Genomic DNA, 12,216 nt, shown 5'->3' with positions numbered 1-12,216 from the left:
ATGTTATAGTTGCAGTCGAGTAAATTAATAAGACGAGCAAATTATATTCAAATACATTTTATTTCAAAAAAGTTAACATTTTCGCTTATACTAAATGTGTTCCAAATGAATAGCATCTCGGCAGGTTAACATTATTATTGCAGTTAGGTTTGAATGCCTGTTATTAATTATAGGGCGTAAAGAAATACTTAGCGCCTGTTTCACAATCACTGATTTTTTGTATGAAAAATCTGTCAATTTAACGGGAACTTATGTGGCGGTGGTGAAACAGGCCCTATGACTTCTGGTTTGGTTGACATTAGTTATTTCTTAGTTAATTCTAGCTCCACACTGCTTGAAATACATAAATTCAGAAAATCATTACAACAATAGACAAATATAACTCTATATATTAAGTATATTGCTTGGTGAGTAACTAGCATATTTAACAGTATTTATAAACTTATAGAACATTATTGGTTTTACAACAGATTATATTTTCATATACTTATTCATTGTTAAGTTGCGTAGGTACAAAGCTAGCTTCACTCACTCTTAGTAATAAGGATAATGTATTAGCTCATGGTAATTTGCTGCATCATCTGAGCTTATAAGCCAGACACATTATGACAAGCAAAGATGTTTTTAGAACTCCTCAAACGTAAGAAAATATAACGTCTTTCGCGCCTTATCCAGCTATATTGAAAATTACAGCTGGCTAGTTACTCATCAATGAGAAATATCATTACCATTCATTTGAGCAATTCCATTAGAGTTAACGCTTGAAAAACATAATAACTGATTATTGGATGTTGCATACATTAAGAAATAGAATCTAGGAGAATAAAACCTCCTTAGTTTTGCTGTAAGTATTTATAATCTGTTGTAATAAGTGTATAGCGGACGGTATTTATATTATATTGTCAGAAATGCAAATAACTCTAACATTATTATTATTGTACATTATTGCTTTAGTTATAGCTTTCGTGTGGTGGTGCCCTTACTTAGGGCTGTCAAACATCTGTGACATTTCATTAAAAATAAAAATCATTTTTGCTTCACAAATCCAATGATGAAAGTTCAGTAACGGAAAGAGATGAAGTTATATTTTAGATAACACTATCTCTTTCTTGCACTTGAACTATAGTGGCAATAATGTTACCTTGGTGTTGTATTGTTGTCTCCGATTATTGACAACCCTAGTAAGGCGTGATTAGTAACTATATCATTGCTTAGCTTAAAGATATCTTTATACAGGTTGTTATAAATGTGAACATTTCAAGTAACAGTGGTAATGTAGTCTTTATTCATTATGGTTAAATGCAAACTCAGCAACTTTTTGAGAGTATATTCTTGTAACAACCTGTATAATAACAATTAAATCCTAACTTTGAGACGTTTTTCGGACTGTTACTTTAAGGTGTAAATAACATTACAAACAGACATTTAAGGTCCCAAAGTTAAATTGAACCTGGTTTAAACTACTCCCATATAATCTTGCTAATTCAGTGTAATATAATCTACAGCTAACAAGTTAAATATTGGTTTAGATTCATAATTTGTTAATTGACAACATATCTTTATAAAATCCAATACTAAGTCACACAATTATAATCGAATTCGACTAAATATAAAGGCATAATATGATTGGTTTACCGCTAAACGTAGTTTGACGTTTATCTGAGTTTAATACTTTAACCAGAGCAATAGAGACAGGAACTAGTGGATAAACTATTAAAATATAAGGGTGAGCAAGCCATTTCCCTCAGACCTTGCTCTTTAAAGATAAAGGTTCTTTTTTAATGTTTCCTTACAGACATTATTAAGGTAGTTCCTTAAGACAATTAAGGTGAGCGAAAGATCCGATGAATATGGTTTGACGAATAGTAGAATACGCAAACATTTCTCCACCTTTTGCTCTGGCCTTTAATTCAAACTCTCTAACGTTAAACTCCATTCAACGGTAAACCTTCTTTCTTTGATATTCCCTTTATAAAAATATTATGCTTAGAACTATGATTAACTAATATTAAGTTATAAAATGAAAGAAACACATTATAAGGCATTGTTTTCTGTCCGCGACGATTATACTGATCTCTCTTTGTATCCGACTGACAGAAAAGGAGGGTAACATTATCTTACATTCCCAATTCAAATAGCTAAAGTCATACTAACTCTAAGAGGTTCATAAGACACGCAGTGTTTAAGCCCGTAGCCGTCGGGGATCGCACACTTGGTCATTCGAGTATTATTATGATAAATAATACCACTTTGTCTTTTAGAGGTAGTTCTGCAAGGTACATTGTTCTTGTAATATAGCTTATTGGTGGTTTTTTGTATATCTGGTGTCTTCTACTTCAATAAACGCTGAACCTTATAACATGCCTGGAAAGGAAAGAAAAGAAAGGTTTTATAGTAAAAAGACCTATATATTAAAACAATATGATTCGATATGTGATATGAAATAACAACTTACATAGTTGTTGGTGCGTGGTGTTATCCAATAGCGGGAGCGGGCGCGAGCGCGCGTAGCAGGCGCGACTGTGTGTGCGCGCCGAACAGGACCGACAGTAGCGCTACGCCGTAGCCCGTAGCGCGCTCGCCCTGAGGACATACAGCATTCATATTTAGTTTCAAAATAGTTATGACTCAAGTTTAAATGAAAATTAGTTTTCTTTGCCTTGATAAACAGCACAAATTGCGATATAAATCTGGTGGTGTGTTTAACAGTTTTTATTTTGGAAAAAAAGCTAGAACAACTTTTAGCAAACACAACACCTGAGCAGATGTTTTAGAAAGCTGATTAACAGAGAAATCTGCATCAAAATCAGTTACAAGTACACTTCGAAATAAAAGTTAACGTCAACGATTGTCTTGAGGCAGTTTCTAGTCAACATAATGAAGTGGTATGTGTCCGTACGGAGTGTGCGGGCGCGGCCATGTCGACGTGCAGCCAGCGGCCCGGGAACTCGAAGCCCAGGTGCGACAGGATGAACAGCCCCGCGCACGACGGCTGCGCGTTGTTGCGGTCCTGGGGACATCATGTTATGTGTTGTAATATTAAATATATAGTTTTTGTTTTGAGTGCTACAATATCATAGTTTTGTGTTAGACAATATAAATAACTATAAAAGACAGAATATAATGCGCTTCGTCTTGTCACTATTGAGGTAAGGAAAAAATATTATATTTTCATTCTGTGTAGCATTTGGTTTAACATTTATATGTATATGGCTGAGTCTTATATTTTAAAATTAACTCGATTTTATTTATCTCAGATCTGAGTTACTTCCTCTTTTGTATGTTTACTTAAAAATGGGTCGATCTTATCCAGTATAATGAAATTGGTACAAGTGTTAGAGCTATGCCAAAAATCAACCCTGAATTCGCAAATCGAAAAAAACATTTTTTTTTGTCTTTCGCCATGGAGGGAAGAGGAATATTTTTGAATGTTACTGTTTCATTTTGTGGTGGGTTCGAAGGCAGTAAATTGTTAGTTGGATTGCGTGTGACGTGCGGCACTCACGGCCACGCTGTTCTTCATGTCGGCCACGGCGCTGGTGAACTCGCAGTAGTGCAGGTCGGGCGCGAAGGGCAGCGCGTGCGCCAGGTCCCCGCAGCGCAGGCCGGCCGCCACGCACAGCGCCTCCAGCCGCGCGCTGTTGGACACGATGCCCGCGTGGTACTTGCCCGTCGCCGTGCCCTGCACATACCATATGACCATCAGGTGTTTAACCAAACCCACTGACTGCTATGTCACGGGATCAATCCCCGGATGGAACAACTAATTGTGTAAAATACAGGCGGTTATTCTATGTTTGAGTATATTTGTGTTTTGACTCGTCTGCGAACCACACTGTCTTTTCTTATAAAAAAAAATATTATTGAAATATAATTGTTGAATTATAATCTGTGTCATCTATTACTAATATTTAAAGCTGAAGAGTGTGTTTGTTTCTTTGTTTGAACGCGCTAATCACAGGAACTACTGATCCAAACTGAAAAATTCTTTTTGTGTTGAATAGACCATTCATCGAGGAAGGCTTTAGGCTATAAACCATCACGCTGCGACTAATAAAAGCGAAGATACAATGGAAAATGTGAAAAAAACAGGGCAGGTATAAATCATAACTTATATCTTCTACCCACGGGGACGAAGTCGCGGACAACAGCTGGTTCAAGATATACTTGTAATAAATAATGGATCTAAGCAAATCCTAGAAAATCCTCATCCTCTGATATGGCATGCAGTGATTGCAAGAGGGGAGGGAAAAACACTAGACACACGGGTCAAATTAGGCTGGACTCCAGTGAACCAGAACCCCAATGAATAGCTACAAGCCCCCTCTACCACACATTCCATCATCTTAAGTACTTAATACTACTACCTTCTTAATTATGTGATAAAATGTAAAATACTTTTTATAAATCTCTTACCGACATACCCTATTAAACTATACCTCATTATTTCGGTTGTCACTCAATCAAAAATACAAATAAAGTATATTTCGCTATACCTGGGCTCCCGTCAACGTAGCGACATCTACGATCGTCTCGGCCTTCAAGTCCCGGGAAGCGTAGACCACACCGTCACTGAGGACCAGGCGACCTGGTAACAGAAACATTTAGGTAAATAGTCTGAAAATGTACCGTAAATATAAGTAAATTTGGTACAAATAATAGAAAAAAGAGATTGTGTAACCATCACACGCGATTGAAGTAACACTTCTCTGTTATTGTACTTGTACTCAGGTTGATATTTTTTTTTCGCTTTTTTTTTATAAACTGTCTATTGAAAAAATCAAAAATATTTCAATACCATGATATATGGTACAGCAACGTGGCGCCATATTGCCGTAACGGGCTTCCGTTGCATTGTCGTCCAGTTACCGCCTAGTCGCGCATAAAAAGGTTTTACTTCAATAAACATTGTTATCTTACCCTCAGCGTCGGTGTTGTTGATTTCCACAGTACGCCCCGAGTAAAGCTGGTGGATGTCGTCAGGTCTGCGGGATGCATATGCTCATTACAAACACACATAATATCTTAGATAGATCATAGAAATCCTTCCATTTCAACTCGTGGTTAAGCTATAACTGCATAAGTGAATCGAGGTTAACAGGGTAATCGAGGGTAACAGGTTAAGCTACGCTTGACGAGGTTGATCTCTAGATGAGTGATCATCTTTACGAATTATAGGTAGTCAGAAGCTTTAAAGTTTGACAATCAGTCTAACTAAGGGGTATCATGTTGCCCAGGTTGAGGAGATTTGGGACGCGGTGGTGTCCTTCTGCGAGGACGTGATGTCGCAAAAGGAAACTGCGGAGCGGGAGAGGGGGATCTCGACTCCCTTCCCCGGCCGCAGAAAGCGCACCGGGTGCAGGAGGAGGGCGGACAACGCCCTCTTCCAGCCCCCATGAATGGGTCCAAGGACTCGGGGAAGTCCCCCGCCCCCTATTCCATGGACCCGAGGCGGAGGCGCGCACCTCTGAGGCGGTGCACGGGGTAGGCGAACACCTCAGTACCCCGTGCACTAGTATAACGTAAAGCAGCAGGCAGTGACCTGGTGGCCCGCGGCCCCACGGCGTTCTCGGCCAGACAGAGCACGGCGTGCAGGCGCACGGTGGGGCGCGCGCGCACGGCCACGCGGAAGGCCGCCAGCACCGCCGCCGCGCCCCCGCAGTCGCCCTTCATGCCCACCATGGACGCCTGGGGGGAGGGAGTTAGGCAACTAGACCCATATGTTTGAACATATAGTGGTACAAACGTGTGAAAACACAAAAGCACATGTACGAAAATGATGATTTTAGTTCGACTGACTTTCTTATTCCATGTTGTTACGGAGTCCTTAATCATGAGCTGACACGTCAGGGTGTGGTGTCACCCTAGTCGGGTAATAACGATAAATACGCTTGAGTAAACCGTTGCATCATTTAGTAATAAAGCATTCTCACGACAGTTACTATCAAAATACTGGCTTTTTTAATGAAGACCAGTTAATTCCTTAGGTACCTTAGGAAATTGAGTTTTCCATACAAAATTGTCAACTGAATATTTTTTAAATGAGACCAGTTTTTTTCTTTTTTTAAATGCAAATCATTTTCAATAACTTTCAGAATCTTTATAAAAGGTGAGTAACGAAAATAGATGATATTGGAAAAGGTAAGTTAGCGAGGAGGAATGTTGTTGCAACAAGTTAATGTGAATAGTAAGTCTTACCCTTGCCTTGATGCTGAGGCCGCCGGTGTCGTAGACGATGCCCTTGCCGACCCAGGCCACGGCGTCCGTAGCGCCGGGCGGGCAGTGCGACAGCGCTACGAGCGCGGGCGGGCAGGCGGCGGCGCGGCCTACGCCGTAGATGCCGCCGAAGCCGCGCGTGCGCAGCTCCTCGCCGCGGATCACCGTGGGCTCGGGGATGTCCAGCTCTTTGGCTACTTGGAACGCTTCCTACGAATAAGTGTTAACACTACTGTAGATTGATGCTTTTAATATTTAATTCCTAAATTAAAGGATTTTTTTTAAGTTTATTCCTGGGGAAAAATCTTAACATTTTGAGAAATAAAAAAATCGATGTTTTCGATTCTCAGACCTACCCAATATGCTCACAAAATTACATGAGAACCAGTCTTGCCATTTCGGATAAGCCGGGAGACGAGAATTTTATTGCTCTGCATCTTGAACATGCAAAATCAACTATAAATTAGATATACCATTTCTGAATACGTACCTCAATAAACTTGTCGACATCCATGATGTTGGCTGGCGTGTCTGTGATCCTGGCGGCCAGGCGCGTGGCGTCGGCGGCGTCCTGCAGCGTGCTCAGCTCCTCGGCCGACAGCGCGTTGTCGCACAGCGCGGGGTCCAGGCTGCCCACACCCTCGTCCTCCGACTCGCCACCTGAGGGCATATATGGGTTATTAATGTTGTTTGTCAAAGGGCAGAGTCATCAATGACAGGACTTGTCAGTCAGATAGAATTGCTCTAAGCATTAGTAAAATAATTTAAGATTCGAGGAGGAATAATTTCAATTACAAATATATAATTATTAAGAAAACGCAAAAGTTTTATGTATGGATGTATGAATGATCGTTTTTCTTTCACGCAAAAAGCCCTTAACGGATTTAGATGAAACTAAGTACACAGATACTTTATAACCCGGATTAACACATAGGATAATTTCCATCCTATGTGCTAATCTAGAAAATCTAAATCTGTTATCCATTATATTCGACCCGATTATATTTTCCCATGGTATCACTTTCGATAAGTAGCGGTCGGGCCTGTGGGCAACAGCTAGAACATATATACAAGTATATGACGACGATGACGTCAGGAATTGGCCTTACAATGACCCAAAAGTGACTTATTTAGATTCGGCGTCATCTCCCTAGCTACTACAGATGTGACTGACCGGCCTTGTCCTCGTGCACGAGCAGGATCTCGACGCTGACGGTGCGCGCGGCGGGCGCGGGCGGCGCGGCCGCCGAGCGCGCCGCGAACTGCGGGAACGAGCGCGCGATACTCACCGCGCTCGCCAGGCAGTCGCGCTTGCGGCACACCAGCTGCGCAGGGGACACAACAGGTCACTTGTTGACAGTATGGGTAAGGGAATCAAGTTAGGTTCCTTCTCATTCATGCTCTCCAAAATTCAAAGCAACTTCAGCATGTTACGATTCACAACTTCTTGAGTCACGTTACGGTTAGAATCAACTAACAATGAATCAACGATCTTCATTAAGTCAGATCAAGTTATAGATATAGGTAGGGCTGTCACATCGCCAAACCTTATAGCCGGATAGACCTACTAGTTCGATATGCCACTCGTAATACGCCTCCTACTTTATCGAGGGTTTTGTCTTCGAAATTAATTGGACGACACAAAAAGTAAGCAAAGCTTTGATTATTGGCATAAATCTTGTTAAATTCAGTTTATTTCCCAAAATCCGGATATTCATTTATTTAGGGCCGGTACCCTTGACAACGCCTGACAACACACTGACCACAATGCTCTCGTCGGAGTTCCGCTGCGTGCCGCGCACGAGCTTGGCGAGCGCGTGCGGGCGCGCGGGCGCGGCGTGGCGCGAGCGGCGCGCCGGCAGCCACGCCAGCGTCGCCGCGCGCGGCCACAGCTCGCACGAGTCGCCGCCCGGGCCCGACATGCACTGCAGCCCGCGGCGCCAGGCCTGAGCACGACGACCATTATGATAATATAATAATAAAAATCAAGCATTTATTAGTTTCAATATGTATTACAAAAATAGTTACACCCACCAAACTTTGTGTCAGTTTGTCTGCGGCTTTGATATAAGGCTTAGATATTTAGCTTCGAAACAGAATATAAAACATTAAAAGGCAAGTAGGTATAAAAATAGATCACAGGCGGCTAGATTTTTCAAAGAATAAAATTGTTTGGTGCAATTTTTGGAAAATGCTACACTTACTAATACTAGTCACAAGCCAACCGAAAACGGTTAGCCAGAGGTCGGTTTTGATGTAAACAGTAATATTACTGGACCAGCTGGCTTCTGTATGCCGCAGGCAGTTAAAATGCCCTTTTAATCTTGGCTTATATCAAAACTGATTGTAAAATTCTCACTCTTGAACAATCAAGTCTTTTTTTTTCTTATTTTTAAGTATAAAATTAGAAGTTAAAATGTTTTAAGTGATTGTTAAGTCCCTCACCTCCTCGCTAACCCTGGGCTCCAGCTTGCACCTGACATCGTCCCAGGTGAGCGTGTTGAGGTGGCTCGCCTGCCCCACGATCAGCACCGGCTGCTGCTCCGGGTCCGAGGGCGTCAGGCCCCACCGGAACTTTATGCTCACCGACGCGTTTGACATTGTGCGAACTACAAATACACAAGTGTTATTATTACTTATTATACAACATACACACAATTCAAAAGAAACTATTGTTGTCGTTAACAAATTAAAACATTTTTCAACCAACTTCAAATAGGAGGATATTCTCAATTCGTCTTTATTTCTTTTGTTAGTTCCTCTGAGAACTTCCGACTGGATGCACCGATTATGTTAATTCTTCTTTCATTTAAGGTCAATCCTTTTAATAAAACTTGCGAGTAGAATTAGAAGATGAACAATCTTTTAAGTCGATATTAAAATTTTAACATAATACACAAAGAAATCACAGTCAGTTTATTTTCATTAAGGCAAAATTTAGGACTCATAAGCAATCCATAGTTTCAAATTTCAACTTGTTAAGCTAATAAAATGTGTCTGTATTTCCTTTTGCAGGCTACTAAGGCATATTTAAAAAGACGCTGATTTTAAGTCATGTTAGGCCTAAGTCAACAATAAACCACCTTTGCACAAAAACAACATAAAAACATTACTTCGCGTCGACGATCGCGATAAGTTCAGTTGTTTGAATGTATAATGCATCGTACACACCAGACTTAGACAAATGACTGATAAAAAAGGTTACCTCTACTATTTATAGTTTATCATTTTGTGAATAATTAAAATTCAAATGCCAAAGAACATGTTTGTAATCTATTTTAATTTGGTCCAAGTTAAATGGCCAATTTTCATTTAATTTTGAGCTGATTTTGAATTTTACAGCTTTATCGTCCTCTTGTTGCTATGCCACACCTCGATAAATAAAACAAGTGTTTGCTCTCAGCTTCCACTTGCATTTAGTTTCATGCGAAGATGTATCTCAAAATAGATAAAATATTGATAAGAAACTATTTACAAGAATTTAATGATAATCTCCATCAGACTTTCACACAGAAAATATAATATTTATAAGTTACCTTCTTGGTACACCTGAACCATCTATTCCATGTCACTCACATCACATTACTGACACAATTCCAGTAACAAGCAACATTTAAACTGCATATAAAGCATTTACAGACAATGCAAACACATAAAACTAAACTTTATGACCTATTGATGTTGTTGCTACGGCAATTTGACATCGCATGGAAAATAGATTACTTTGTAGTTCAAGCGATGTAATTACTTTCATTGTTGATGAGATGAGATCGCAATTAAATCTGTAATTGTCTATAGTTTTATGTAGATTGGTTATTAGATCAGCTGATCATATGACCAGATTACTTTTTTGATGGACTACAATGGCTGAAGTTAGACTGGTTGGACTGTTAATCAATATTTCTAAGTCCATTAATTTATTGCTGTAAGGTTTAAACATATGTTTTAATTGCTTTAACTACTTTTCATTAAGATTCATTTAGTTGTGCTGTGCAATATTGAGACGATAAAATATTTTTAACTTTTTTGAAACCTTTGAGTATTTAAACATTAATTTGCATATTGGTTTGTGCTTACTAAGAATCAAGACTGACTAAATAGTTATAAATAACTTGTATTTTTTATAACAAGGTTGTCTACTTTATTAATGGTACACAAATACTATCATCTGTTTTAGCATATTTTACAAGGATTATTCAGATTTTTACAATCCGGTAACATTTTAGACATAATCCCACAGAATTATATTTACATGTGCAGTATATTTAGAATTATATTAATTTGCATGCAGTTAAGATAAGATAAAGATCTTGATCACATATCTTGAATTAATTATTTTTATTACACTTAAGTTAGCAAGAAGTCAATATGCATATTAAATGTAGGTTACTTGTTTCTGGTCTGTTGTGAATATGATATCAAAAGCAGTTTAGATAAGCCCAGATAGTATAGTATATTTATTTTATATATAACTGCACGATATACAAATAACTGCTTTGTGACACATATTAACAATATAAAGCGATTTCATTGCAGTTTGAGTGATTTTTTATTCATAATTTTATCGAAAAGCACACCTGCATGTCAACAATTATCGGGATATCAAAATGCACATTAATTTCACGTCAATTTACGTTTCTAAAAATATGACAAACAGGACAATATGAAATAAACGTTTGGGTCATTCACCTGCAACATACGTCGGGTGTTTTACTACACTTATATACGTATTAAACACTCTTAACAACAGCATGTTGACTTATATAACACTTTTAACATGACAATATACAACACAAACAAGGTTTTCGGGCATCGAAACCAACTTGATAGTCGAGCGCTAACTTTTAAAATCTCTTACCGTTTTTCACGTTCACTTCCTAGAAGAGACTTCTTATTTTTTTCAAAACATTGATGGATAGTGTAAAAGTTTATAAGTAGTGTTTATATTAAAATCTAATGGGATTATTGTATACTTTTTACAAAAAGAAAGTGAATGGCATTAGTTTATTAGGCACTTTCTCACAACTTGCCAAATCATTAGGAAGTTTCGTTCGGTACCGAATCGACAAATTGACGTGCTTACATTATTCTAAAAACAATGTGATAATAATTTTCTCATAATTTAATGTAAGGATTAACTTGTAAAATTATTTCAGCATTTTGATTTTTAAGATTAAATGTGTAAATAGTACAAGTTAAAACATTTCTGAACGAAATAAAATTAGTTTTACGCAAGCTAGCCCGCATATCAGGCACCAATTTAAAAAATCTAGATTCCTAATATTTTCCAAAAGCTGTACACCGTGCGTTTTTATATTAATTTTGATCACTGCATAGAAGGCAACAAAAAGATTTACCGTTGCCCTAAAATTCCGCTTGTCGCCGTCGTCAGGGTCACCATGGCGCGTAATTCTAATATCCCTATGGTGCGTGTATAAGTTTTGGAGTGAGAAAAGAGAGCAGTACGAAGTTTCTAAAGGCAGAAGAGCAGAATAATTGTACTAAAGTAAGATAAATACATTTATTAGATAGACATTATAAAAGACCACACAGAAAAGGAAAATGTTGATAATAATTGAGAGTTTTAGATGGAACGTGATTTTATAGAAATCGTTTTGTAACAAATCTCTTCACTTCACTAGGATAACTTAATAATTAAGCATAATAAGACTTACAAATTGCCATAGTCTCCTTCACTCTTGTAATTTCATGTGGTTACAGAGTGTAAGAAATAAAACGACGAAAATAAATTGAATTTTCCTTTAATCATTTCTTCATTATCGCTACAGAACAAACCCATATAACAAATGTCAACCGTAGCACTTTGCGTTAGCTTATAATTACGTATCATTAAGCATTTAATTACACATATTTAGAATTGTCGAGTTCTGATTATTGCGGTGCAGTCAGCCTTTTTATAGACTAATTTTAAATTAATGTTTTTTTTTCTGTGTGTAATGGAAGTCGTGCAAGTATAACGTAATTTGGTCGCAATAAAAA

At 38.4% G+C, this 12,216-nt stretch overlaps 1 protein-coding gene across 4 annotated transcripts; it reads right to left on the bottom strand.

Moving 5' to 3' along the window:
• Positions 1–41: 41 nt before the first annotated feature.
• Positions 42–11,286, bottom strand: LOC113494458 (probable aminopeptidase NPEPL1). Of its 4 annotated transcripts, none has more exons than XM_026872800.1 (13): positions 11,075–11,286; positions 8,662–8,825; positions 7,980–8,162; positions 7,391–7,541; positions 6,707–6,876; positions 6,199–6,426; positions 5,543–5,688; positions 4,921–4,985; positions 4,497–4,588; positions 3,506–3,682; positions 2,900–3,010; positions 2,456–2,583; positions 42–2,364 (listed from the first exon to the last, which is right to left on the bottom strand). In XM_026872800.1, the coding sequence occupies exons 2-12, from the start codon at positions 8,815–8,817 to the stop codon at positions 2,476–2,478; spliced, it is 1,587 nt and encodes a 528-aa protein (XP_026728601.1). In that variant the 5' UTR covers positions 8,818–8,825; positions 11,075–11,286; the 3' UTR covers positions 42–2,364; positions 2,456–2,475. The 4 variants fall into 4 exon arrangements, with proteins under 4 accessions (XP_026728601.1, XP_026728598.1, XP_026728599.1 ...); XM_026872797.1 differs by lacking the exon at positions 11,075–11,286 and adding an exon at positions 10,906–11,052; XM_026872798.1 differs by lacking the exon at positions 11,075–11,286 and adding an exon at positions 10,906–11,052 and having other exon boundaries at positions 6,205–6,426.
• Positions 11,287–12,216: the final 930 nt, after the last annotated feature.

The sequence above is a fragment of the Trichoplusia ni genome, chromosome 5 (assembly GCF_003590095.1).
Source record: "Trichoplusia ni isolate ovarian cell line Hi5 chromosome 5, tn1, whole genome shotgun sequence".
NCBI lineage: Eukaryota > Metazoa > Arthropoda > Insecta > Lepidoptera > Noctuidae > Trichoplusia > Trichoplusia ni.
This window is presented reverse-complemented; position numbering and strand designations above follow the sequence as displayed.

Coding starts and splice junctions, on each gene's coding strand:
- LOC113494458 (XM_026872797.1), bottom strand. CDS start 10,969: ATGCTGTTGTTAAGAGTGTTTAATACGTATATAAGTGTAGTAAAACAC. Junction 7,542..7,979: donor ACTCCGACGAGAGCATTGTG/GTCAGTGTGTTG, acceptor TCCCCTGCGCAG/CTGGTGTGCCGCAAGCGCGA. Junction 2,584..2,899: donor TGGCCGCGCCCGCACACTCC/GTACGGACACAT, acceptor GTATGTCCTCAG/GGCGAGCGCGCTACGGGCTA.